We start from the raw sequence: 26,488 nt of genomic DNA, 5'->3' as shown, positions 1-26,488 counted from the left end.
CCAACACTTGGGAGGTGGAGGCGGGGGGGGGGGGTTGAGTCAGCCTGGGCTATGTGGTAAGACCCTATCTTAATTTCCCGGCCCCCAAATAACCCATGATGGATGTACTCAGATCATCACACTGTCTGGAAATGCTGGGGTTAAAAAAGCAAAAGGGCAAATCCATTCTTTCATATTTAAATCTCTGCGCAGCACTACACTTATAATACAGTTGATATGTTTGACAAATTAATTTCCCTTCAACTAGACCTCCCCTTTATCAAGTACAACGCTAGCTTCTAAGAAACACGGATGCAGGGTGGAAGGGGAAACCACTCTCGATCTCCGGGCTGTGAAACCACTAATTGACCTTTCATCCACTATGGCTTGGGACCGGGTTCATTCATAATGAACACATGTGTGGCCACCATGCACAGTTTCTAGACATCCTGACAGGTTTTTGTTTTGTTTTAAATAGAGAGAATTGTGGAAAAGAGAAATAGCCATTAAAATGAAATTTGTAAAAACTTAATGATTTTTGATCATTTTAATAAATATATATCAAGAAAACCTCACTTTTATTACAACACAGTAATGTACTAGCATCTATCACCTAAAATTTCAACACCGAAATGTTCATCAAATATTGAAAATAAGGGACAAAACATTACTAGACTATTCAGCCATAACACAGGAACATGTTTTAAAAATTGGTCCTTGCGGACAATTTCCCAAATGATCTACTCATACACTGTATGAATGAGATCTATTTAATATTAATAGCAATAATTAAAAAAGCTTCATCTTGGAGAAACTGGGAGGACTTACCTATCTCCTCCATTTGGCATTTGGTTGCTGCGAACAATGGTTTTTAGAAGGCCCAAGTCAAGTAGGCCGATCCTTGGCCTTGGAAACGGGAATACATTTTACGAGGAGGAGCTGGCCGGACTGGGCCAGAGTACCACTGAGGACACGCGGCAATGTGCAAATCCAAGGTCTTGTTTGAGTAGTGTGTTGGCCAAATACCCAGGTAACAATGACGGGAGAGTCCCATTTCTCCAAAATAATGTTTCGCAACCTACAGTCTTTACATTCTTTAAGATAAAAACGTATTGATCACCACGTCATCTATTAACATTGTGCTTCTCAATCAACAGCGAAAGTCATATATAGAAACCACATGCTCTTAGGAGTCTAAACTCATGAAATGATGCAAAACAGGTCAAAGTGTGACGCACAGAACGCATGCCACGGGCCGTGGACGTCACTGGACAAGGAAACAGAACAACCTAAAGCTCAGAAAGCCCAGACCCCACGACGGTGTGTTCCCACGCCGTCCCTATACCTCCTCCGCCACCTCTACCCAAAAATGTCAGACCCACAGCCACTGGGCGTTAAAAACAAAGGAAGAAGAGGATGGTGAATCAAAAGTTGAACGCAATAGTTCAAAGTTAAGTTTCCAAACCGCATGGATCCACCCTGTGTTTTTTTTTTTTTTCCTATTTGTTAAATCCCTGCTGTAACTCTGATTTATCCTTAATTTTCACACTGGTAAAAATTAAGATAAGTAAGGCACCCAAGATCGCCCTGTACACCACTTTCCTTGTCATGCCATCAAGACCGCCCTGTCCAAGACAGCTGTGTACACCTCCTCCCTACAGAGCCCATCAGAGACGGTTGTGTACACCACTTCCCTACAGAGCCCATCAGATGGCTGTGTACACCTCCTCCCTATAGAGCCCATCAGAGACGGCCGTGTACACCTCCTGCCTACAGAGCCCATCAGATGGCTGTGTACACCTCCTCCCTATAGAGCCCATCAGAGACGGCTGTGTACACCTCCTCCCTATAGAGCCCATCAGAGACGGCCGTGTACACCTCCTCCTCCCTACAGAGACCATCAGAGACGGCCGTGTAAACCTCCTCCCCCCTACAAAGCCCATCAGAGACAGTTGTGTACACCTCCTCCCTACAGAGCCCATCAGAGATGGCCGTGTACACCTCCTCCCTACAGAGCCCATCAGAGACGGCCGTGTACACCTCCTCCTCCCTACAGAGACCATCAGAGACGGCCGTGTAAACCTCCTCCCCCCTACAAAGCCCATCAGAGACGGTTGTGTACACCTCCTCCCTACAGAGACCATCAGACGGCCGTGTACACCTCCTCCTCCCTACAGAGCCCATCAGAGATGGCCGTGTACACCTCCTCCTACCTACAGAGCCCATCAGAGATGGCCGTGTACACCTCCTCCTACCTACAGAGCCCATCAGAGATGGCCGTGTACACCTCCTCCCTACAGAGCCCATCAGAGACGGCCGTGTATATCTCCTTCCCACAGAGCCCATCAGAGACGGCCCCGTATACCTCTTCCCTAGTCACCCATTACCCACCACAGGCAAGCTAGGAGCTCACAGGTACAGTCTCCACAGTTCCTACACTGCTACCTGCCGGGTGTTGTCATTTTGTCTCACTGTTCAATACAAACACGTCACAACTCATGAAACCGCTTCATCTATCTTCCTGTCTTCAGTCTTTCACTCAGAAGGAAATGCTGTATCATACGGACGAAGCAGACAACTCTGCTGTTATATTGATTTGTTTGCCAAATAACTACCCAATTAACCGGCAAACATGCTGAACTTAACTAGTGGCGGGCTTCTTGGAGGGGCAGTGGGAATAGAACAAGGGCATGTTGTCCTCAACCTAATCTACTAATTTTTTTTTTTAAAGAAAACTAAGATACACTTTCAAACACAAAGTTGGCTTTCCTCAGAAAATCACATCAACAGGTTACTTGGGGCCTACTGTACAGATGTTTTGTGCAGTCTGCTCTCGGGGCAGCGAGACAACACAGCGTGTTCACTGCACAATGTTATCAGTTGTACAAAACTACAAAATCCATTCAAGACAGAGGCTGGTCATGCTGCGCGTCCTTGCGTGTGCCAGCGGGAGAACGGTCACATCTTACTCCCTCTGCTGCAGCACAGTTTGGGGCTTGGGGAAAGCCCCTTTCTCCTCAAAGACTTCTTCCAAGACTCACTCATGTGGCTTTTCTCATTATATCCAGTCTCAAAATAGTCGTAAAATTGGCCTTTGCACTCAAAATCAAGGTCGTTCCCCAGAGGTTCTTGGCTAAGGGCGTCACCGTCTCTGCTGGTGTCCTGGCTTACTTTCCCATCGTTGAATTTGGCCTTTTCCTGGACACCAAGTGACCTAATGTTAGTGACGAAAATTTCATTGGCAGGTATTTGGCCGTCGCTCTTGTAGATGGGGGCGCTGCCTATATCAAAGTCCACATGGTGGGAACAGCTAGGCAACGGCAGAGGGGAGGAGGAAGAGGAAGAGGAGGAGGAGGTAGATGGGGAGGAGGAGGATGGGGAGGAGGAAGCGGATGGGGAGATACAGGGAGATGCAGCCGGGGCAGCAGCAGAACTGCTTCCAACACCGGCATTGACAGAAAGGGGCAAATTCAGGCAGTGACCGCCACACTCCTGGTACAAGCAGCAAGTGTGGACTTTCTCCCACTCCTCTTTGGCCACCCGGGGCCGTTTCCGGTAAGGACAGTCTTGAGCCAGGAACCACTCTTGGGCGGAGGTGCCACCGAGAGAACAGGCGGGGAGGCACCAGCTGTTCTGCATGAGGATTTCCCCATGGATCCTCTTCATCAGGTTGTTAATGAGGACGGATCTCCGCAGGTACACTTCCGGGTCATCAATGAACCTGAGCTTCTCCAAGGACATGTAAAGGATGTGGGCTCGCTCTTCAAAAATGGAGATGGTCTAAAAAAAAAAAAAAAAAAAAAAAATCAGAGATGGGAGAAAGCTTAGGAAACGATGCGTGTGAAAATGCCATCACACATTTAGAGGCTGGCCCCACAGCTGTGGATGGCCCATCGCCAGCTGTTTCCTGACTCACTGACGTGCCAAAGAAGATCCAGTCACTGGGTGGACCTCAGCAGGGCCCAGCCAGAAGGTTCAGTCCTTTAAGTCATAGAGAAGGAGACGTCAAGACCGTGAAGCAGAGCTGTCGAAAGTCAGGCTGGCAGCTGCTGTGGGGGCTGGGGGCAGTGACCCGGAGCCTCACAGGGGCTGGGGGCAGTGACCCGGAGCCTCACAGGGGCTGGGGGCAGTGACCCGAAGCCTCACAGGGGCTGGGGGGCAGTGACCCGAAGCCTCACAGGCAGGGTTCAGGTTGACCTGGCTGTTGGTGATAAGGGGTGCGCAGGTCGAAATGTATCAAGCTGTGCTTCACATGTCTTTGGGCAGAGGCACACTCATGCATTTCACAGCAGCGTGTTTTGAATTTATTATCTATTTTTTAAAAAGATTTATATTATTATCATTATTTTACTTTCTTTGAGACAGGACCTCGTTATTATATATCTGTGGCTGTCCTGAAACTCACTATGTAGACCAGCCTGACCTTGAACTCAGAGATGTGCCTGCCTCTGCCATCTGAGTGCTGAGTGCCTGTGCCATCCCTATGGCTGAAAATTTATTTTTATGTGTTTGAGGGTTTGCCAGTGTGTCTGTCTGTGTACTATGTGAGGCCCCACCCAAAAGAGGCCAAAGAAGGGCACGGATGCCCTGGAATTGGAGGCACAGTCAGTCGTGAGCTGCCAGATGGATGCTAGGGACATAACTCACGTGCAAAGACAGCCAGGGCTCTGAAAGGCTGAGCCATTTCTCAACCCCAGTTTTTTAAAGATTCGAGATGCAGGTTCTCCACCAGGGAACACTTCTGGGGCTCCATACCTACAATACAATGTTTGCTACGAGGGCAACTGTAGTTAAAGAGGCTGGGATAGCTAGGGCCTGTTGGCTTGTGGAGCTGACAGGAAAGAGATGCAGACAGAAGCTGGAGATGGGGATATAGTCCTGGGCTGTGTGGGGCTGCCACTGGGAACAGGATGGCCCATTAGCAACTGTTATTATTGTTAATTTGCTTTTGTTAAATCAGAAACAAATGACACCATAAAACACGGCCTTGCTATGTAGCCTAGGCTGCCCCAGAACGCACAAGGTAGCCCAGGTAGGCTCTGAACTTTCTCCCCTTGCAGCAATCCCCCTGCTCTGCCTTTTAAGAGCTGGGATTACAGGGTGCACCACACATCTGGCACATCCCAGGAGCAGCTGGAAAGCTGATACAGACACAGCATAGAAACTAACGAGATAAAGGCTGGTGCCTCCTTACCAAGAGGCAAAAGCAACTTCTAAAGGCTGGGAGGGGGTGGGGCCAGGGAGCGGGTGGAAGCTGAACTGAAGAGATCAGCATCTACCCACCGGGCTCTACCTGAGCCTCACGGATGAGGTCAGAGGAGATCTGGAGGGAGGGTACCACCAAGGAAAAAAAAACAGACGCTTAGATGCCCAGTTCTTCACTCATGCAAGCTCCCCGCTGGGTTATTTCCTTACTTTGTGTGAGAAGGAAAATAGCTATCTCAGGTCCTTGCTTGGGAATTAGTTCTGAATTTTAACAAACTTGACATGTGTCAGGATATATCACAAACAGCATGATTGCTCTATGCACACATCCAAATGACGATACACTGACCCCCAGGAGGTCAGGAAAACCCCTGAACAACCACTCCAACCAGCACACAGCAGCAGCCTCCTGGACAAAGCTCAGACTAGGGGTAGGAAAGCCGAGTATTTCTCCCGACAAGTGATAGCACAGAGCAGCCCTAGCCCTAGCCCTCGGGGGAGCTCAGGAATATTAAACCATTGGCAAAAAGATGTGAGCTTCCTTGCATACTCTAATTATTTCTGGGCGGAGGATCTCTTTCTGGTTCTTTCTTCAAGTACTTGTGAAAAGTAACACAGGCCCTGTCCTAGTCGGAGAGACCACTGCTGGGATGAAACACGACCACAGCAGCTTGGGGAGGAGAGGGCTGGTTTGGCTGACAATTCCACACTGTAGTCCATCACCGACAGAAGTCAGGACAGGAACTCAAACAGGGCAGGAGCCTGGAGGCAGGAGCTGATGCAGAGGCCATGGAGCGGTGCTGCTTATTGGCTTGCTCAGCCTGCTGTCTTAGAGAACCCCAGCCCACAGCCCACAGATGGCACCACCCTCCCCCATCAATCACCAGTTAAAACAATGCCCTACAGGCTTGCCCGCAGCCTGATCTGACAGAAGCGTTTACTTGAGGTTCCGTCCTCGCAGATGACTTTAGCTGGTGACAAAATGATGGGAAACTGTCTGGGTCAGGTCCCCCCTGAGTGAGTTGACCCAGGTAGCCCCACAAAGAAGTGGCCTTCTTCTGTACCTTGGGTGGAACAATTTAATGTCTGGGAACGATTGAAGCAAGTGTGAGGAGGCATTGTAAATGTTAACAAAATAACTATTTCAAACCTACTTTATGGCTGCAGCTGCTGAGGGGTGGGTGAAGATCCTCCTCTTGGGCGTACTTCCTCTTGAAGTATGTGACCTTGGATGCGCCGACAGGATTTGGAATTCCCCGGTAGTGTGATCCTGCGGCAATAAATCAGATCGACAAATGACACGCTGCCTGCCAGAGGTTCGCCAAGCAAAATACTTTCATTTCCTTTCCCTCTAGTGGATAGCTTGGCTACATCCTCGCCTGTACACGCAATGATGAAAAACAAACATTTGTCTTCTTGGTTGCTAGCGGACCGAATCCTGTGAGCCCACGAAGGTAAGGATTTCCAAGCAGCATTAGAGGAAAATGTCACCCACCATTCAGCATCTGCTAAATGTTCGGGATCTTAACTGTACAGGCAAACAGTAGATCCACGGGCGGTGGGGGACTGGGACCCATCTGAAGCAGGACCAGCATGGACTCAGACAGCTCACGCAGGTGGCTAAGCACAGGCACGAAGCACTTTCACGGTTAATAAACAAACGCGCACATACGTGGAGTTACAATGGCTTTTCTTATATATTAACGCTTAAAACCTGGAGTAATTATATTCCGTTTCACTCTGGAAATGCTAACACACCAACCAGGAATAGAGCAGGCCTCCTTGGAGGACTCTCAAACCTTTTCAGAAACTAGACTTTCAAGAATTTTTTATTTCAGTTTCTTTTTAAAGGAAAAAAAAAGACCTATCTCGTCATAAAAACTCAAAGGAACTTATTTGAGACTATTAGAATTAAAGCCCAGAAGAAGATACTTCTATTTTCTTGTCAACCATGACAAGGAGCAGCTTGAAGCTGTGGTAGGGGCAGGGACTCCTTTATGCTTGTGGGAGGGAGCCCTGCCTGCGAAGCCTGTGATCTCTACACCCCCTCCCCCGGACCACTCATTTCCACAGGATAGAAAGCCCGAACCCAAACTTTTGGTATCTGGTTCAGTTTCTTTAAAATACAAACAAACTAAAAACCACAAAAGTTCCAGGACACCCACAGCAGGTAGGGCTGCGGAGGAAGTTAAGTAGGATGTCCCAAGGGAGCCCAGCCCCAACTCCTGCCTAAGGAGAAGGCCAAAGGCAATACCTGCCAGTTGGGGGCTGGCTGCTCGGTCTGCCTGTAAAGGAACCTGTGCTGGCCCTGGGGGGCTTGCACCTCGGTAGCTGTCAGCCTCCCATAGTGTTTGGTACCCGGCGATTTCAGCAGCTCCTTCTGAGACAATGGGCTCGCAGAATCTATTCATGGACAGAACCAGCGTCATCTCTGACAGCCTTAGATCTGGGGGGAGAGAAGAGTGGTTGAGTGGGCGGAACCGACAAACAGCCCTGCCCCACAGCCAGCCTGAGGGCAGTCTTGGCATCTTCCTGTGCTTGGGAGGCTTTCCCTTCCCATCCCTTCCCTTCATCCCAAACCAGCGGATTATTTTTCCCAAGGACACCTTGGCAAACTCTAGCAGTTCTGTTTAGCCACTGCAGTCGGCAGCCTGCATCTCAGAGCGGGTCTTTAGAGTCCTCTCCTTATTGTTCTCAGATTCCCCTCAGCCCCTCAGACAGCTGCTCTACCTCCCAAACACATTTTCCTCCCGACCTTACAAATGTACCTCTAAGAAGAAGGGCTAGAAACCCCGTGCCTCCCTCCTATTAATAAGGTGAAATCAATTTTCTATTCAAGCCCCTAGGAGTCCCCTTTGATGAAATCTGCTAACCAGTTGGGGGTGGGGGCAAGGCAGAAGTCCCTAGGGTCCTCCCAGCGCTCTCCTCTTCCCAGCTCCTTGGCCACACTCTCTCCTCCCGGGGTGAAGCAGACAGACACTTGGTAGTTGTTTCCACAGCCCTGATCGGCCTGAACTGGATCTGCCTCCAGTCAAAACACTGCGAGACGAAGACAGAAAATTGGCTCCAGTTTCCAGCCGTGAGTTGCAGTCCCACAGGAGCCAAGCACAACATCAACCAGGCAGCGGAATATTAAACAGGAGCCAGGGCTCCGGGCAGAGGCAGCCAGCGACTCTTTAAACTGCAAAGCCAGATGCAAGGCAGGAACTTTCCAAGAGTCAACACTCTACTCTCTGGTTCCCACCCTGACCTCAGGATTGCAGGGAGCCAGCCTGGCCTCTGATGCTCTGTGATGCTCCCAGACTCTGACCCTGTGTGATCCAGGCTGAGGGGCCACTTCCGCGGGGCTCAGTGTTGACCCTCAGGACAGGGTCAATGGTATGCTTCAGGCAGAAGAGCCTGGGGCCATAGGTCAGGGAGCAGACCCAGAACCTCTGATTCCTGTTCCTTCAGGACAGCAGTTCTCAGCCTTCCTTTCTCTGCGACCCTGTAACACAGCTGCTCAGGCTGTGGTGATCCCGCAACCATAAAATTATCTCCTTGCTACTGCGGAACAGTAATTTTGCTACTGTTATGAACTGTGATATAAATGTCTCTATTTTCTGATGGTCTTAGTTGATCCTTTCAACAGGCTGTCTGACTGCCAAGGGGGTCGCGACCCACAGGTTGAGATTCACTGCTGTAGGACATCCAGACCTGCACGGCTCAGCTGTGTTTAAGGACCTGTCAGGCCCGCTTGCTGAAGATGGATTTCCCTTCAGGTATAGCAAGAACCCAGCTCATTCTCTGGCCTTCAGGCTAGGGCAAGGGTGGACCCGTCACTGTCCCTTGGAGAGTATGAGTTCCCACATGCCAGGACACCCGTGCACTTCCGGGGGTGGAGGTGGAGATCTTAGCTTCGAAAGGTGGTAAAGTCGGGCTCCCAGAGCAGCCACTGGCAGCAGCTTGTCTCTCACTAGACATCAGTGCTTTCGAATTCAGCCTCAGACAGGGTCTCCACGCAAGGGGTAAAATCGGGGTAGAGCTGACTTGGGCTCTGGAGTCTACTCTTCCATTTTTCTTCCTAAAGGGATATCAGAAATGCCTTAGGGAAGGAGGGTGTGTGTGTGTGTGTGTGTGTGTGTGTGTGTGTGTGTAAAATAACTCTCTATCAAGAAATGGTGAAAGATGTCATTTATTTTACTCTTTCAGTAACCAAGGAAATTTTGTCTTTATCAATTTAACAAACTCAGCCCTTTGGTCTCTTCCCAGTCCAACTCTTCAGCCAAGCAAAGACTCGCTAAGATGCTCCTAAAGCTGTCCAATTTCTTAACCTAGCCTAAAGGATAACCTTCTCCAACCGACAGTTTGAGATTCGCACCACTTCTGGGGCGGGGTCTGGGAAGAGGATGCAAACCTTTGCCTGGTAGAACTTTCATTACATATAAACAATAGCAGGTTGACAAACCCATGCCCCTAAAGACAGAGGAGCTGCCAGGCTCCTGGCAGCAATTACCTTTGCTTAATAGGACATTAATGGGCCCTGGGCTGCTTTACGGTAGTCAGAGTTTGTTTGTATTCTAATGACTCGGGGAGCAGCTTTTCTGTTGTTAAGGCTCTCAGGGCTTCTATTTGCTGGCATTGTTCACAACATATGAAATTTCATCGTTATGATTTGAACTTGAAATGAGGCATAATAGTTTTTTTTAATGTGGCTACTTCTTTTGTTTATAACATCTAATTTCAGCAAGTTTTTCTTTTTCAAATTAGAAACTGTTACACACGAGATCCTAAATGGGAGAGGCTGGGTTCTGCAAGTGATTTATTTAAGCTGGAATAAAACATGAATGAGCTGGGACGACTTGGGAGGGGGAGGAGAGTCTGCAATTGAGCCTTCTTGGTCTATTTAGAACTCACACTGATGCTAACCAATTAGGGAGGCAAGCGTAGTGTTCATGAGACACTGGGCTGTAGAGTACTAGGCACCCATGTTTAGCTTGGGTCTTCTGCTATGGAACCCAGAAATTCAAGTTCACAAGTTCGTATTGTTCATAGAAATACAGCCACAATGATGTATATGACAGAGATTTTGTTTCAAGATCAGAAATGAGTGGATTAAAAATGAGAGTGTTAATGCACTAACTTGTAGCCCTCAGGCTGCTGTGCCACTGTTTGATCACTGGGGTGATGCTGGGGGATGACCCTCAGTACCCTCGACAAGGCTGAAGGCCAAGTGTCAGCGTTTTCACCAAGTGCTCCTCATACATGCATGTCTATACCGTTTGACTTTTCCAGATAAAGCCATCACGGTGCTCAAGGAGGTGCCAGGAAACTAACAGGGGCTACTGGACATAAAACAGCACGACAGAAGGATCATCCCTCTTCTTCCTGACACTGGGAATTACAGAACGTTTTATAAAGGAGCCTCTAGGCAGCTGGAAGACAGAGTTCAAGCCTGGATAGCATGAAGAAACCGCTGAGATCCAGGCAGGTCTAGAGAACTGCAGAGCTCTGTCCTGGGGATCCAAAAGACTTCCTCACCCACGGACTCCAAACGGTCCCAGACAGGATCTTAACAGTTTGTCTGCTTCGCCCAATGGTGGAGGTAGGGGTTGGGTAATTACAACAAAACCCTGCTTTTTGCAGGTCCCTGTGGTGCTCTGGGAAGTGCATTGGCAAGCCGCGGTCCCGGGAGGCTAAGAGCTCTAGGTCCGGTATTGGGGCTGGGAACGCAGGTGTGGGGGGATCAGGGCAGTTAGCGGTTCCCCATTGGGAGCTTTAGGGTTGGCTTTCTCATTCCAGGATCAAGATGGGGTGCTAGGGTGTGACGGGTCCCTTACCCAGGGTCTTACACAGACGCACCCTGGAGACTGGTGCCATGCCCTTAAGCCCCTTTCCGGGACAGAGGGCACGGTCCGGCCAGCCGCAGGCCGCAGGGAAAAGTACACAGCCCAAGTGTCTGGGAACAAAGGCAAGTAGTCTTCCAAGGTACCGAAGCCCAGTGCCTCTCCTGAAGAATAAGGGCTATGATTATTCGCTCTCCTTCTAAAAACCAAGTTTCCTTCTATGGGAAATACACGCCAAGGTGGGATTCCAAGGCTATGACTCACGGCGGCTGGCGGGGCCGTACTCCAGCCTGCAGCTGCCCGGGTCTTTAGCCGAGCCCCGGTCGCCCGCGCGGTGCGCGCCGCTGGGACCAGGGTGGACCTTGGCGCCCCGCTCCTGCGGCCGGGCGCACGGGAAAGTTGCGGGGCGAGAAGGCTGGCAGAGGCGGGGGCGTGGGCCTCGCAGCCCGCGGGAAGGTGAGCCGAGGACAGCGCCGCCCGCAGCCGGGAGCAGGGGCGGGCGCGGAGGTGGCGGGGGACACAAGGTGTCAGCTTCAGCAGCGGCGCCTTGTTCCGCGGAGCGCGCGCCCCTGAGACCCGCAGGCCCTCCTTCCTACCCTCCCGGCCCCGAGCCGACCTTCCTACCCCCCGGGGACACCAGACTCGCTGCTACGGGGGTCTCCGCCGACCGCCCGGGTCGCCTCGTGCGCGCCGCTGCTCCCGGGAAGGGCGCGCGGCCCTGGAGAGCGCGCGCCGCCCCCGCACCCCGCTGTGTCCAGCTGCGCCCCGGCCCCACGCGCGACCCTCCCCGCCCCCGCGCGCCCTGGGGTCGCGGCTCTTACCACGCGCCCCGTGCTCCAGCCGCCGCCGTCCTCCGCGCGGCCGCCGCTGCCCACGCGCCTCCCGGGCCCTGTTGGCGTGGCCCGGTGCGCGGCGGCCGAGGTCCCCGCAGGTCCCGCCGCCGCCGCCCGCCGCAGACGGTTATGGAAATGAGCCGCTGTGTCTGGCGAGGAGCGCGAGAAACCCGTCAATCCTGTTTGCCATTTCCCCGCGGATTTCCGAGCCGGGCTCTGCTGGATGCCCCCGGGGCGAGAGGGAACCTGACAAGCGCGCTCCCCGCCTCCCTCCGCTCTGCCAGCTCGCAGGGCGCCGCGCCCCCGCCCGCCCTGCCTCCGCCCCCGCTCCGCCTCCGCCCTCGGGGCCGCGCGGGCTGCTCCCGCCAGCAGCCCGGACCCCACGCGCGCAGCCCGCCCGGAGCAGGAGCTGCAGCGCGCGAAGCGTTCACCGCAACGTGCCCAGAGTCTTGTCAATTTTTTTAATTTTGGTTTAGTTTTCTTATTGTGTGTGCGTGTGATTTAAAAAATAAAAAAATCTGTGCCTTTCCCACCCTTTGCTAAAGACTTTCTTCCCCTCTGTACAGCATTTGGAGATGAGAAACAGATGTCGGAGCTGGACTGAGCGGTTGCGCTCCCCCGCCCGCCCGGTCCCTTCCCCTGCAACCCGGGTATAACAAGGCAGCTTTCGTCCTGCATCAACGTGAACTGGCAGCTCTTGGGTGAGGAATCCCTGTGGGGAAAGCCTCCAAGAAAACCAAAAACCAAACAAAAACAAAAAACTAATAAAGAAGCTTGCCCTTGGTGGAGAGTCTGTGGCAGAAGCCCGAGTCATTTCATTTTGCAAATAGTGATCCCCTCACCTCCCTTGTTGTGGATTCAATTAGAGTTGGCTTTTGTGTGGGGTTTTGTTGTTGTTTTGGTTTTGAGACAGGGTCTTACTGTGTAGACCAGGCTGGCCTTGAACTTAGAGAGATTGCTTGCCTCTGCCTCCCAAGTGCTACTATTAAAGACTTGCGCCACCATGCGTGCCTGGCCTTTTTCTTAAAAACAAAACAACACCAGCAACAACAAGAAACAAATTTAATTCATAAATCTTGTCCGGGGACCCTCCATCATGGAGAGGTCACTTGAGGAAGGCAGAGGCTTACAGCTACTAAAGCCAGGAAGAGAGGCACGTGCAGAAGTGCCAGATGCCCCTCTTTGAAACAGCGATCCTCCCGCCTGGGGGAGCCAGGCCTTTGGCTGCCTGGTTGCTGCAATCCAGGAGGCAAGCCTGCGGAAGAGGGGCAGGAGCAGGGATGAGTATCAGCGCCTGCAGATTGCACTCCGTCTGATTTGCATGTTTATTTCCTAGAATTGTAATTAAATTTGTGTAATAAGTGTTTTCCATTTCATTTGTACACTCAAAATTTGGGTGACTGACATGCGGCTAAGTGAATTTCCTTTTTTTAAGCAAATGTGCTTTATTCAATAAAGCAGCAAATATTAACCATCATTAGGACTAATCTATTTAGGAGGTGTTTCTATTGAACTTTGTGCATCAAAGACACAAAGATTCTTAGGGTACTAGGATGCCAAGAGAACAGTTCTGGAAAGAGGAGGCTGTGGACAGCATTTTCAGTTTTTCTGGAAGACAGTCCAGGGCTGCACTCCAGGAACAGCACCGGGCATTCATCTTGGCTTCATTCCAAACCATGTTAAACTGCCCCGGCTCATGCCAACATAGACAGATGATGATTTCAGAATTTTAAAGATGACTTTTCCCCATAAATCAGCGAGAGCCCCACATCCAGGTTGAGGGTAGAGCCTGCTTTCCATCTGAGTGAAGGGAGGCCAGGCACAACTGCAGTTAAAGCAGTATGGTATTTGGGAATTAAATACAGACCTAAAGCTGCTCATCCTGTAACTCAGATAAATAAAGGACTAAATGTGGGGTTTGGAGGCATGGCTTGTTATTGTTTTTATCTCCCGTGTTAAAGTTTTATAGCATTTAGTAAGGACTACAGGGAATCCACTTATCCACTTAGCTGTGTCAAAAATATATAAAACCAAAAGGAGCAACTTAAGCATCAAATTGAGAAATAACATAAGACTAGGGACCAACATGAGCTGCCCTTGCTTCTTTGGGGCTTTACCTCTGAAAAACAAGTCTTGCGGGGGGGGGGGGACACCACAGCACCCCGCGGCGCAGAGTCTCTTGGCTTTGCTGGTCTAAGAATCAAAGGCCTGCATTTAAACCCTGCACCCTTGTGGATCCGCACATGAACTTGAGCCTGTCCTGTCCAGATACCTAGGTTAGCACATTTCACCACCAGTTTTCTTGATCACTTTGAATGCCAAGTTGAGTGTCACTCAGTGTCCAACTGCTACAGCATGCACACATGTACCCCTGCAAAAGACAGTCAAGTGTCCGTGGAATGCAAAGCATCATTTCAAAATGTAAGTCGTAGCTTTGGCATAAGAGCCACAAATCACTAGTGAAGTGTTTGGAATGAGGATGTGATTTATAAACAAGAGCCAACTGAGCCCTATGATGTCATCATTCGGGGATATGTGTACCCATACATATGTCTGTGAACTTGCAAGAAAAATGTTTGAGTATAAAACTTAAAATATATGAGCTGCAAAGTCACTGAAAGCTGTAACTGTTTTTCAGTCTAAGAGTGCCAGTCTGAGTCTCCTGCCTTATACAACGCCCAGCAGATGCCGGGTTGGGGGCCATATCCTCTTTCCAGCACAGAGTCCCAGTGCTGGAAGCTGGTCCAAAGTTTCCGCCTCTGAAGTGTGTTAAGTGGCTTCGAAGAACTCTGTCGTTTCTTGGCAAAGCTGCCCTCAAAGCAGCCAAAAGTGTGGGAGAGATGAGCAGGACACCATCCTGGACTTACGGAGTTGCCAGTATAGTCAGCCATGTAGAAGAATGTATAATGGTGGAGCTACTTAGTCATCCAGGAATAGTAGATGCACGGGAGTTCAGTAATGGGACTTGTAAGAGCAGACAGCAGATGAAATCAGATCACACTGCACTGGAGGACAGAATGGGTGTCAGCCCAGCAAGCACCGAGTGCCTTAGGGTTCCAAGTTGGGAATGACATGAGGAAAGCTAAGCTTCATGACAAGCCATGTCTAGGGGACAGCGATGCTGGAATGCTCAGCTACTCTCTCAATGGTATAGAAGAAGACTGGGCATGCCTTAGCGTTGTAGCCCTGGAAGGTGAAGGGTGTGCAAAGTTCCAGAGTGGGAACCCTCAGGCTATCATCGCTGATTGTGAAGACAAGAAGCATGGGAGAGAACTAAGGTTATTGATCAAGTCACCACATGGCTGAAAGCAAACCCACGAGGAAAGAGAAGAGACAGGATGGAAAGGATGTGTGACCTGCTGGCTCTTGGTCTGATAAAGAGGAGCTGTCCAGGGAGCAGGCAGATGGAGATACACAGGGACAGCCAGCCGGTCTTCTGGCTAGCTGAGATACTGTGAGAGAAAGAGATAAGAATGTTGTGTGCCGGGTGTGGCTGTCTTGGCGCACACCTTTAATCCCAGCACTTTGGAGGCAGAGGCAGGCGGATCTCTGTGAGTTCGAGGCCAGCCTGGTCTACAAAGTAACTTCCAGGAGAGCCAGGGCCATACAGAGAAACCCTGTCTCGAAAAACAACAACAAAAATGATGAACATTTTTCTATCTGTTGGACAGAATGAGTCAACTAAAGGTATTTTTTGAGAATTAGAGACTTAGGTCAGGTCTTCAAAGAATCCGGCAAATGTGTTATTCAGAGCCAAAAATGACATTTTGGGTTCAATGAGTAAACTCTCTTAAAGGATATGTATCTCAAAGAATACGAAGACCCCTTTGGCTTAGAAGGAACTTGGTTAGGAGGCAGAGTTTGGTGGCAGTCAGCCTCTCCTCCATGGCCTGTTAGCGCAATACAGAAGTAACTCTACTGTGGTTGTTCAGAAGCCATTTATGCATGAACTTTCACAAGTAGAAAGTGATTCATTTCATCAGATAATCCTGAAATAATCCCCCAAAGATGGAAACTGTTGGTAATGAGCTTTGCATGTTATATCTCCCTCGGGGATATTTGTGTTTTAATGGGAGTGTCATAACATTGCAAAAACTTTAATCAAAGCAGCTGATAATTAATTAATGGCATGATTTCAGATGTAAGCTGGTGAGGTTTTATTTCTGAACGCTAATCCTTTAACATATATGGTCCCTTGCTCAGGATGTTGCTTTTGGAGACCTGCATTAGTGACTACTCGGGAATGGTTTGCAGTAAATATCCTGACTAGCTGCAGGGAGAGAGCTGTTCTTCTCATACTCACTAACCTTTTTCAGTGAAAAATATTCTATGGCACTTTTTTTTCTTTCTTTGATGCTGTCAACATTGTATTAGTGTAGTAACTGAGAACACAAACATTCGCCCCAAGACTTCAGGGGAAAGCTGAGTCATCGGACACACAAGTCGTTTGGATGGGAGCTGGATGGTCAAGAGGAGATAGGAAGACACCGTGCACACCTTTGATCACAGCACCCGTGAAGCAGAAACCAGCCGGGTACAGAAAGTTCCCAGCCAGTCAGAGCTACTACACAGTGAGGCAAAGCAAACAAGATCAGTGCATGGAGTGCTAGGATGCGGCAGTGAAGAGCATCCTTGTAGAGTTGGCGAGGCCCTGGGTCCAAGCTGTAGTCTTGCCCAGAGTGGCAGGGAGAAAGATTATGGGTGCATGAGCTTGTGTGTGTGTGTGTGTGTGTGTGTGTGTGTGTGTACACTGTGTGTCCTTCTATCCATGTGTGCACCTGTGTGCTCCCGTGTTACATGTGTTTGTGTAGGTTTGTGTGACACTGCACCAACACTTCTTTCAGGAGCTGGAGGACCTGGACATACCAACAGTATTTTCTTCAACTCATAACTTTATACATAGGTGATTGTTGAAACCTTTATATTTGTTTTTTGCTTTTTTTTTCTTTTTGACATCAAATCCCAGAGAAGATTTCTGGTAGCTTACAGGAATATATGTTCCAATGAAGCAATAATTTCAGCTATAATAAATGTGTAGAAAACAAGTATGAACATAATTATATTTATTAGATATTAAATGTTATTGAATTTAAGTAGTGTGTTCTCTATTTACTAAAATAATCACTACCAGGTTTATTGAAACACATCTACTTTTCACAAGTATGTACAAGGAAATTATTTTAATAAAAACATATGAGAATTTGCAAATTCATGTTCCCTCCTCTTGGTTGCAGATATGAACCTGAATTCAGAGTTCTTGATACAGTGTGTATACATATATCACACAGGTGCTGAACTCTGCCCTTAACTGGCATTGGAAAGAAGGTGGGGGTGGGGGAGGGGTGTACCTGGAGACACCTTCATCTCGGAGTTTTTTTGTAGCAGAAAATGTGCAGGCAAAGTTCAAAACAAAATCTGCTTATGCCACTGGGAAGATATATTTATTTCCACCATGTAAAAGGAAAAAAGCATAAAATCAGGGTGGAAAGATGGAGAGGGAGGAAGGCGGGGGTGGGTAGAGAGAACCTGGCGCAGACATCACCTGAGTGGGAAATCACACATCCCGCACACACAGGCGCTCTGCACACATATGCACAGATTCATCTCTGACAATTTAATTGTTTAATGGTAGGACTAACAAGGAATCCTTTCTGAAGTAATGGCATATAAAGGCTTCCCAGAGAAGTTAATATCCTGCTGCATTTGATGGGTGTTTCCCATTTGTGCGGTTCTGCCTTAACAGACTCTCCATGCTTGTGGAGGGGGTAGGCAGGAGGGGCGGTGGTGTCTGCATTCAGCAGCAGAAATCTGGAGACTGACTTCGCCCATCAGCTTAGCCAGTAAGGCAATCAACCCGAGGCCCCAGCTGACCTCAGACCATGGCTCACATTGGTTGTAAGGTCCTGGCTTGCAGGCCTGAGATCTGGCTCCTGGACTGCTGCTGGGTGCTCCCTGTACAAGTGCCTGCTTGCGCAGCCGGCTCCAGTCCTTGGTCAAACCCTGGAGTTGGGGTTTGGCAGCTGTCTGTACCGAGGTGGCAGGGCTTCCTTGTGGCCAGTCTTCTGCACAGCGGCAGGCACGATGCCTCTGAGGCTGCAGCTTGTATTGGTGCCTTTCTGTGGGTTCAGCCTTGCTCAGTGAGTGCCTGGGGAGGCAGGGAACAACATGCACTTGAGGAAGCAAAGGGTTCTCACTGCAGGCTCTGTAGTATCTATACTGCGGTTTCCATTCTTAACGAATACTCTTTATTAATTACATTTGACTGCGGTTACTTGGCGTGGCATTAGGTTGTTCTCCGTCAGGAAAACAGCAGTGGAGGAACTTAAGCATGTAGTTTTGTGCCCTGATCCTCCAGCCCTGTGCCGGCTTCTCTCACTGAAGCCCTGTCTGTGTCTCTCGGTCAAGGAGAAGGCTTAGTACGCAGGGTTGGAAGCGGCAGACTATTTATAACCCGAGCTTTCTATCCCACAGCTCTGGCTCTTACTTCTATTATCATTACTTATTCATAGACTTTTATTCCCAAATATCATTACCCTTTACAGTAATAGGATCAGGAAAGCAACCACTTAAAACCAAACAAACAAATGTGGGCATCTCGTCTGTATGTAACGGGCACATTTTCTCTGCTCCCTCCGCTCCCTCTCTCCTGCCACCTGGGGAGTAGTTCTCACCAGCCACCAGCCGCTCCCTCGCTGACTGACAAGGGGGCTGGTGTAGGGAAGGCATGGCAACCGTGGTGGTGACAGTCTACGAGAGCAGGAGGGAGCGATGAAGTCTGAGAGGAATGGGGAGGAAGGTGAGAAAGATAAGAAATACACCTGAAGCTCTCAGCAGAGGAAGACCCTTCAGGTCAGACCCATTCAGTAACTGGAAGGTGCAATCACATAGCTGTTCCCTATCTGCTAATGTCAGCCGAAGACCTACTATGTGCCGTCGATAGTTACTGTGCACCCAAGATCTACCGCATATCACCAATAACTATCATGCGCCAAAGACCTGTGGTATAGAGTCAATAGTTAACAGATACAAAGACCTGTTAGGTACTAATGATAGTTGTCATGTATTGAAGAGCTACTGTGTGTCATTGCTTTTGTATTTTGACACAGGGGCTCATGTAGCTCAGGCTGGCCTTATACTTGTTATGTAACTTGAGATGACCTTAAACTTCTGATCCTCCTGTTTCCACTTCCTGAGTGCTAAGCTTACAGGCATGTGCTGCCATCCATGCTTTCTGCAGTGCTGGGGTCAAATCCAGAGGTCTGTGCATGCTCGGTGAGCACTCAGCAACTGAGCTACACCCTTCATCTCCTGTGGCTTCTTTGATTTGCGTGCCTTTTAACAGCAGGTATAGCTGTTTCCACTTACAGCTCAGGAAACTGAAGTTTAGGAAGGCCAAGTGGCTTGTCCAAAGTTGTATGTTTTAGCCAGGTACAGTGGTGGTCCATGCCTTTAATCCCAGCACTCGGGAGGCAGAGGCAGGCAGATCTCTGTGAGTTCAAGGCCAGCCTGGTCTACAGAGTGAGTTCCAGGACAGTCAAGGCTACACAGAGAAACCCTGTCTCAAAAAACCAAAAACCAAAACAAAACAAAGTTGTGTTTTAATTCAATGAACCTGGAACATAAACTTAGATCTTACGCTGTCTTACACTTCATTGCAGCTCGAGTACCGCTCGTGTGTAGGCCATCATCAGAAATGACTAAAGCGTGCAATGCCGTGGAGGGACTCCCCCAAGGCTGCGGCTAGTGCATGCTCTGCCTTGGTTTGCTCAGCTCACTGAGTACAGAGCCTTGGCTGCCAGAGTTCAGAATGTTTTCATGGTGGAAAGAACGGCCAGAAACTCATCTGTGGGTTGGCTACTGGGACAAGAGACTGGAGTAAACTCTCTTTCTAAATCTCTGGTAGAGCCGTGCCTCTGTGAAGGAGCAGGTTCTCATGCATGATATGAATGAACTGTAAGAATGAACTGTCAGGGGGAAGTATGAATTTACCAAAGAGGAACATGACTACTGCATGCGGATGGCCACGGCTGAAGGCAGCAGTGGTAACTGCAGTTGTAACATGTAAGCTTCATGCTTTTCTCCCTAGAGCCTTCTCCCCAAGACTCTTGACTTCATTCTAATCCTGAGAAGAACGTTAAACAAATCCCAACTGAGGATTTTCCACAGAGTACCTGGCAGTCTTCCTCAAAATGGAGGAGTTGGAAGACTGACCAAGGAGAGTAGACCAAGGAGACAGGGTGACTAAACGCCAGCCAGTATCCATGGAACAGGGAACATACGCTAAGATAAGTGTAGTGATATTTTGTTTGTGTTTTAACAAATAAAGTTTGTCTGAAGACCAGAGTGCGGAGCTAAACCACTAGCAGCCAGGCGGTAGTGGTTCACACCTTTAATCCCAGGACTAAGGAGGTGGAGACAGGAAGGGGATATGGCTGGGTGGAGAGAGGAACATAAGGCAGGAGGAGACACACAGGATCACCCCTTTGGTCGAGCACTGGTCTCTCTAGTGGCTGGCTACACTGCTTCTCTGATCCTTCAGCTTTTACCCCCTAATATCTGACTCCGAGTTTTGTTTAGTAAGATCAATTAAAATTTGTTACCTGTAAGATATAAATAACAATAGAAACTGCCTGTACTTTCTTGGTATTTGTGTAAATCTCAGACTGTTAAATGTTATAAAAATATGTCACAAATGCATGTATGATCACATACACATACATATGTGCATGACTTGGCAGAGTATATGAGAAGCTAATCCAATCAAAATGAGTAGTTTTTCTTGAATCAACAGCATTTTGTGTCTATTGATCTCTGAGATTTTATAACTACTTTTGAAGTCTGGAGACAGGACCAAGGGGAAAGCGTCAAGTAATTCAAACGACAACACTTGCTGAATAAACGGGTGTCAAGGCAGGCTCGGCAGTGTCTTGGCCCCTGAATGCACAAAAGATGGCTTTGGTTTCAGATCTTACATACTGTCACCCTTCCCCCAGTCCAAACTCAAGCACTCCAAGGTCTGAGTCACATTCTTCAGAACCCAATAGGAGGTGCTGAACAGCTCCAGAAACTGATCAGACGGTTAGCTCCCGGCCACATCCTGTCTGGACTGGGACTTGTGGGGAGCTTCTACCATTGTATGTGCAGTAATACCAGTGGCTTTGTCACCTGCAGGAATCACATGTAGGTGCATGCCACAGTTCTTGTAGATGTTGAAGTTGGAATATGAAAGGTCTCCCACAGGCTTCTTGCTTGATTGAAGAGCTGGTCCCCGAATTGGGTTTGGTGGTGCTGATTTGGAGGAAGTCAAGCATCCGGGGCAGGCATTGAAACCAAAGCTTTACAGCAGGGCTTCTGATTACCCTGGGCCACCTGAATGCAGACCCCAGGTGACCAGCTACCTCCTGCTCTGGCCACCCTCCCTTCTCCACCTTCCCTGCCATGATGGCCTACACCTCAAACTGTTGCCTGTGCCAGATGTTCTGTTACACCAATGTGATGGAGGAAGGTCATCGGTCTATGTGTTACTCTCATTGGTTAATTAATAAAGAAAACTGCTTGGCCTTATAGGTCAGAATATAGGTAGGCGGGGAAGGCAGAACAGAATGCTGGGAGGAAGAAGGCAATGAGGCAGACGCTATAGCTCTCCTCTCCAAGATGGACACAGGTTAAGATCCTTCCCGGTAAGTGGTGCTACACAGATTATTAGAAAAGGGTTAATCAAGATGTGAGAGTTAGCCAATAAGAGGCTAAAACTAATGGGCCAAGCAGTGTTTTAAATGAATACAGTTTCCGTGTAATTATTTTAGGTAAAGCTAGCTGGGAGCCGCCACTTCCACCACTACACCAATGAGAAAAGTCACTAACACCATTATCTTGAGATCTGTTTACTCATCACTGCTCTGAGATTATGCAGTCTCTTTGCTAAGACAAAAGACTCAACAGAAGCAATTATATAAGTAAGGGTTTGGCTGCATCAAAGTTAAGGGCACAGACCATTGTTGCAGAATATTTAACTATGCAAAGATGTGTTACATTTGTTTAACTATGTAAAGATGTGTTGCATTTGCTTAATTATGGAAAGATGTGCTGCTGTTTACCTTGCCTGCCTAAGGCACCTGATTGGTCTAATAAAAAGCTGAACAGCCAATAGGTATGGGCAGGACTTCTGGGCAGGGAGAAGAAGAATGCAGAATTTAGGCTGGGGGTGCTGAAAGAAACTCCAGGGAGACACCAGGGTCCAGCCAGCCAGACACAGGAAGCAGGAGAGTAGGACATACAAAATAAAAGGTTAAAAAGTGCTAGTGGGACAAGCCCAAGCTAAGGCAGAGCCTTCATAATTAATAATAAGTCTATTATTATAAGACTTATTATAATAATAAGTCTTATTATTAATAATAATAATAATTAATAATAAGTCTCTGTGTCTTTACTTGGGAGCTGGTTGGCAGCCCAAAGAAGATTCTGACTCCATCACAGTGGCAGAAGTTTGATATCTGGTTACGTTGCATCCTCAGTCAGGAAGCAACGAGCAAGAATACTGCATGCTGTTCTTGCAGTCGCTTTTTCTTTTCTTCCCTTTTTTCTCTTTTTGGTTTTCAAGACAGGGTTTCTCTGTTTAGAACAAGCTGTTCTGAAACTTGCTCTGTTGACAGGCTGACCTTGAACTCACAGAGCTCTGCCTGCCTCTGCTTCCTGAGTTCTGAGTTCTGGGATTAAAGGTGTGAGCAACTATCACCTGGCCTCTCTGCTCACTGGACAGTACTGCCCACGTTCAGACATTCTAGACACGCAGGACTTCCCACCTGGATTAACCTGCTCTAGAAGACCCCTCACAAACATGCCCAGAGGCTTTGTTTCCAAGGTAATTCCAAATCCCATCAGTTTGACAAGATAAAACATTCCAGTGATTGAAGTATTCGCCATTGCATCTTGATATTTAATATGTCAATAGTGAAATGCACATGCTATAGAATCACAAATTTAAAAATATTTTAGAAATTGCATTTTAATATGATTGGCTTCTTTAGTTTTGTATACTTTTTGTTTTAACACATTTGAAAACTTTTCAGATAAGGACTTCATAGCGTCTCTGGATTCCAGGCTGAAAAGCTCTGAGGTTGAGGAAAGAACTGAGCCTGCTGCTACTGACCAGCGTGCCATCCACCACATGGCTTCTCCCAACAGTGCCAACCCCATCTGTCGTCACTCTTGTGATGGCATGCATGGCCATTAGATAAAAATTACTTTCTTTTTCCCCCCGAGACAAGGTTTCACTGTACCTTTGGAAAACTGACGGTTTAACAAAGGTTTTAAATGAAGTTTATTGCAAGGGCTATTTGTTTTTTTACCTGATGGTTTAGACTATGCTTATATGAACCAAGTGAAATGGAAAATCGAGTCAGTTTTATGGGTCATAATTTATGCTTATAGATTCCCGTTTTTGCCTTCAACACCAAGATTAATCAAAGAAAAGTTGTCTTTCATCTTGAGTTAGCTATCAGTATAGCTGTATCACAATCCTTAACTTTGTTTTGAACTTATACATTCTAAGGTCTGAACTGAAGTTCTTAATACTGGGAAGAAGAAGAAGGCTCTTCCAGGTCTTCATGCTAGGCAACTGTGCACAGAAATGGTCCATAGGTCCTAGAGATACCTGTAGCTTACTGTGAGATACATTCACTAATGATTGACATCTGCAGTTTAGTGAAAAACAGTCACTGTTGATTGACATCTATGGTTTAATGTGCACAACACACACACACACCATGAGCTGACATCTGTGGTTTACTGTGCATGAGACACACGCATTGCTGATTGACATCTGGTTTACTGTGCATGAAGACACACCACTGATTGACATGTGTGGTTTACTGTGTGTAAGACACACTCATCAAGGATTGAAATCTAGTTTACTGTGCATGATACACAAACTTATTAAAATTTCTTCTGTGCTACATAGACATTCTCAATTCTGTTTGTATCCACTGATCCCTAAACCAATTGGACTCTGCACAATTCACAGGTCTTAGGAGAGTGTTGCGTAGCTCAGACCATTGGCACCTAACAGCAGGGAATATTTATCTTTTATTTTTTTTTTTAGCAGGGAATATTTATATGATTCAAAGGCAGGCTTACTCTTGCCTGAAAGAATAGAGTCTTGGGAATCCAAACACAGCTGTGTGCCATTGGTGGGCTTTTAAGAAAACTTACAAGCTGCTATGGCTTGGTTATTTTTCTTCTCTCTCCAGGGTCCATATACCAGAGTCTTGGTCCCATTGTAGCAACATTAGGAGCAGCAGAGATGCCTCAGTTGGTAGAGTGTTTGCTGACAGCATGAGGACCTGCGTTCAATCCCCTGTAATTCATGTAAACAGAGGTCTGGTGCGGCATGGCTGGAATTCCAGCAGTAGGGTGCAGAGACAGGGGGATCTCTAGAGCTCACTGATCAGCCTAGCTGAAGGGGCAGGCCTCAGTCCCAGTAGGAGAGCCTAGCTCATAAAAGCAGGTGATTGTCTCCTGAGGAATAACATCTGAGATCGACTATGATCTTCACATAAATACACTTGTATGCATTCTGTCTGTCTGTCTGTCTCTCTCTCTCTTCCTCTCTCTCTCTCTCTCTCTCTCTCTCTCTCACACACACACACACACACACAGAGAGAGAGAGAGAGAGAGGGAGGGAGAGGGAGAGAGGGAGAGAGGGGGGAGAGGGAAAGAGGGGGAGAGAGAGAGAGAGAGAGAGAGAGGGAGGGAGGGAGGGAGAGAGAGAGAGAGAGGAAGAAACTTTGTAAGGGGTAAAAATGAAAGGAATCAGGTCTTGGGCATTGTCCTTAGACGGGATTAATGATCGTCTCATGCAGGGAGTTAGTTCCCATGAAAAGGTGGATATTTATAAGGAATGATTTATCTGACAGCTCTGTATACTAGAGCAAGATGACTATGTCTGCTCACTCTGGTGAGGGCCAGGGTGAATTTGACTCCCAAATGTTCCAACTCCCTACCTTATGTCTGTTCTCTCCTTCTCCTTTGGATATACATTCGTCCCCCCATGATGTCCTCTGCCCTCCCCCACCACCAGAGTCTGCAGATCTGAGAGAAATCTTTCCTCTTTGTAAATTTCCCATCTTTGGTATTTTGTTGTAGTGACAGAGCATGGATGAATACAAACTAAACTAAATTAAGAGAAAAGACTCAAACTTGTTAGAAAGGAATGGGCAGTTTGATTGAGTCTTATCTTTTACACCCCTAGTCGATAAGCAAATGTATGCAGTCCGAATAAGTCATTTTCTTTGTATTTTCTCTCCTCATAACTTTCCACAATAACTACACGCACATGCATGATGCTATAAAGAATTTCACTCAGTAGAGGCGCGCTAGAACTGTCTTGATTCCAGATAATATTTGCAACACAGAAAGCTCTGTGAGGAAGTGGGCTGTCAGTTATAACGACATGCGTTACACTGGTGTTAGTGCCGAGACCACTGTGTAGAACGGTTTTTATCATTCCACGGCTCTGCAGGCTGCAAGTCTGAGTGTTGGCAGGGCTGGGTCCTTTTGAGGACTGTCAGGAAGAGAAGCTACTCCACACCCTTCCTTGCAGTGGCTTGCCGCCCACTATTAGTGCTCTGGGATTACAGAAGCACCATTGACCTCTGCCTATGTCTTCCCAGGGTTGCAGTGTCTGTCTGTCTTTGCTTCCTTCTTCTCTCCCCTCCTCACTTTGAGGAACTCTCCTGGAGTCCTGCTTGCTCCCGCTCTTGCCGGATCTTCCTTTATCATCCTCCTGGAATTCACCTCTCCTTATTCCCGTGAGCAGCCTAACTGTTCTCTCTTCTGTCCTTCTCCTGCTTAGTTATGGCTTGTAGTGACCAAAGATAACTGGGCAGGAAATCAGGAGGCAGGAACTGAAGTAGGGACCACGGAGGAGTGTTGCCAGCCCAGGGATGGCACTGCCCACAGTCATCTGGGTTCTTCCAAATCAATCACCAATGATGAAAATGTACCACAGGTATGCCCACAGGTTAATTTAGTGGAGCATTTTCTCAATCGTGGGTCCCTCTTCCCAAGATGACATAGAACTAGCCAACACACCTTTCTTCCTTCTTTTCTTTTTTGACAGTCTCATGTGACCTAAGCTGGCCTCAAACTTGCCAAGTGGCAGAGGATCATCCTAAACGTTTGTCCACCACTTCTTCTACTCACTGAGTCCTGGGATTGCCTGATTTTATCAGCACATTCATTTGGTGTGATGCCGGACATGTAAGTCAGGGCTGCGACAGGCAAGCACACACAATCCTATCTCTAGAATCTTGTTTGTTCCTCTTTCCTAGTTTACTTCCTTTTGGTGAATCACCATTTCTTTTAGCTCTCTAGGAACAGGCTCGTATACTGGAACTGGATCCTGTGAACGTTTCTCCACTGCGAAGCAGGGCAGGCAAAGGGCTTCTCTTCATAGGTGCCCGGGTTACACTTTCTCCATCGGTTCCTCCATCTCAACCCAGAGGTGCTCCACATCACCACACCCCAGTGGGTGGTCTCCTGTGGACATGCTGTGGTCCCAGACACCCAACTGTCTGTTTCTTTGCCTGTTGCTGCGATAAGCATCCCCTGACAAAAGGAACACACGGAACAAAGGGTTTAACTCAC

General features: G+C 48.1%; 1 protein-coding gene and 1 long non-coding RNA gene across 8 annotated transcripts; one reads left to right on the top strand and one right to left on the bottom strand.

The window, feature by feature from the left end:
- Nucleotides 1–511: 511 nt before the first annotated feature.
- Sertad4 (SERTA domain containing 4) lies at nt 512–12,151 on the bottom strand. Of its 7 annotated transcripts, XR_015737828.1 has the most exons (7): nt 11,831–12,147; nt 8,058–8,223; nt 7,439–7,630; nt 6,339–6,454; nt 2,267–3,759; nt 2,104–2,140; nt 512–2,022 (listed from the first exon to the last, which is right to left on the bottom strand). XR_015737828.1 is itself a non-coding variant. In XM_085687510.2 (5 exons), exons 3-5 carry the CDS (start codon nt 7,611–7,613, stop codon nt 2,938–2,940), a joined length of 1,113 nt encoding a protein of 370 aa, XP_085543636.2. In that variant the 5' UTR covers nt 7,614–7,630; nt 8,058–8,223; nt 11,831–12,147; the 3' UTR covers nt 512–2,937. The 7 variants fall into 7 exon arrangements, 2 of the variants coding, with proteins under 2 accessions (XP_085543636.2, XP_085543637.2); XR_015737824.1 differs by having other exon boundaries at nt 512–1,857; nt 1,900–3,759; XR_015737826.1 differs by having other exon boundaries at nt 512–2,019; nt 2,062–3,759.
- LOC146894781 (uncharacterized) lies at nt 10,462–12,632 on the top strand. The gene is made up of 2 exons (XR_015737829.1): nt 10,462–11,465; nt 12,409–12,632. It is a non-coding gene; the product is annotated as an uncharacterized LOC146894781 (long non-coding RNA).
- The last annotated feature ends 13,856 nt before the right edge of the window (nt 12,633–26,488 follow it).

This window comes from Myodes glareolus, chromosome 5 (genome assembly GCF_982192425.1).
Source record: "Myodes glareolus chromosome 5, mMyoGla1.1, whole genome shotgun sequence".
In the NCBI taxonomy this organism is placed as follows: Eukaryota; Metazoa; Chordata; class Mammalia; order Rodentia; family Cricetidae; genus Myodes; species Myodes glareolus.
Note: the sequence above shows the minus strand (reverse complement) of the source record. Positions and strands in the feature narration are given on the sequence as shown.

Excerpts from the sequence above, each read along its gene's own strand:
- Sertad4 (XM_085687511.2), bottom strand. The coding sequence starts at position 7,613 with ATGACGCTGGTTCTGTCCATGAATAGATTCTGCGAGCCCATTGTCTCA. Across the intron at positions 6,455-7,438 it reads AGCCAGCCCCCAACTGGCAG|GATCACACTACCGGGGAATT; the intron begins GTATTGCCTTTG and ends TTATTGCCGCAG. Across the intron at positions 3,760-6,338 it reads TCAGCAGCTGCAGCCATAAA|ACCATCTCCATTTTTGAAGA; the intron begins GTAGGTTTGAAA and ends TTTTTTTTTTAG.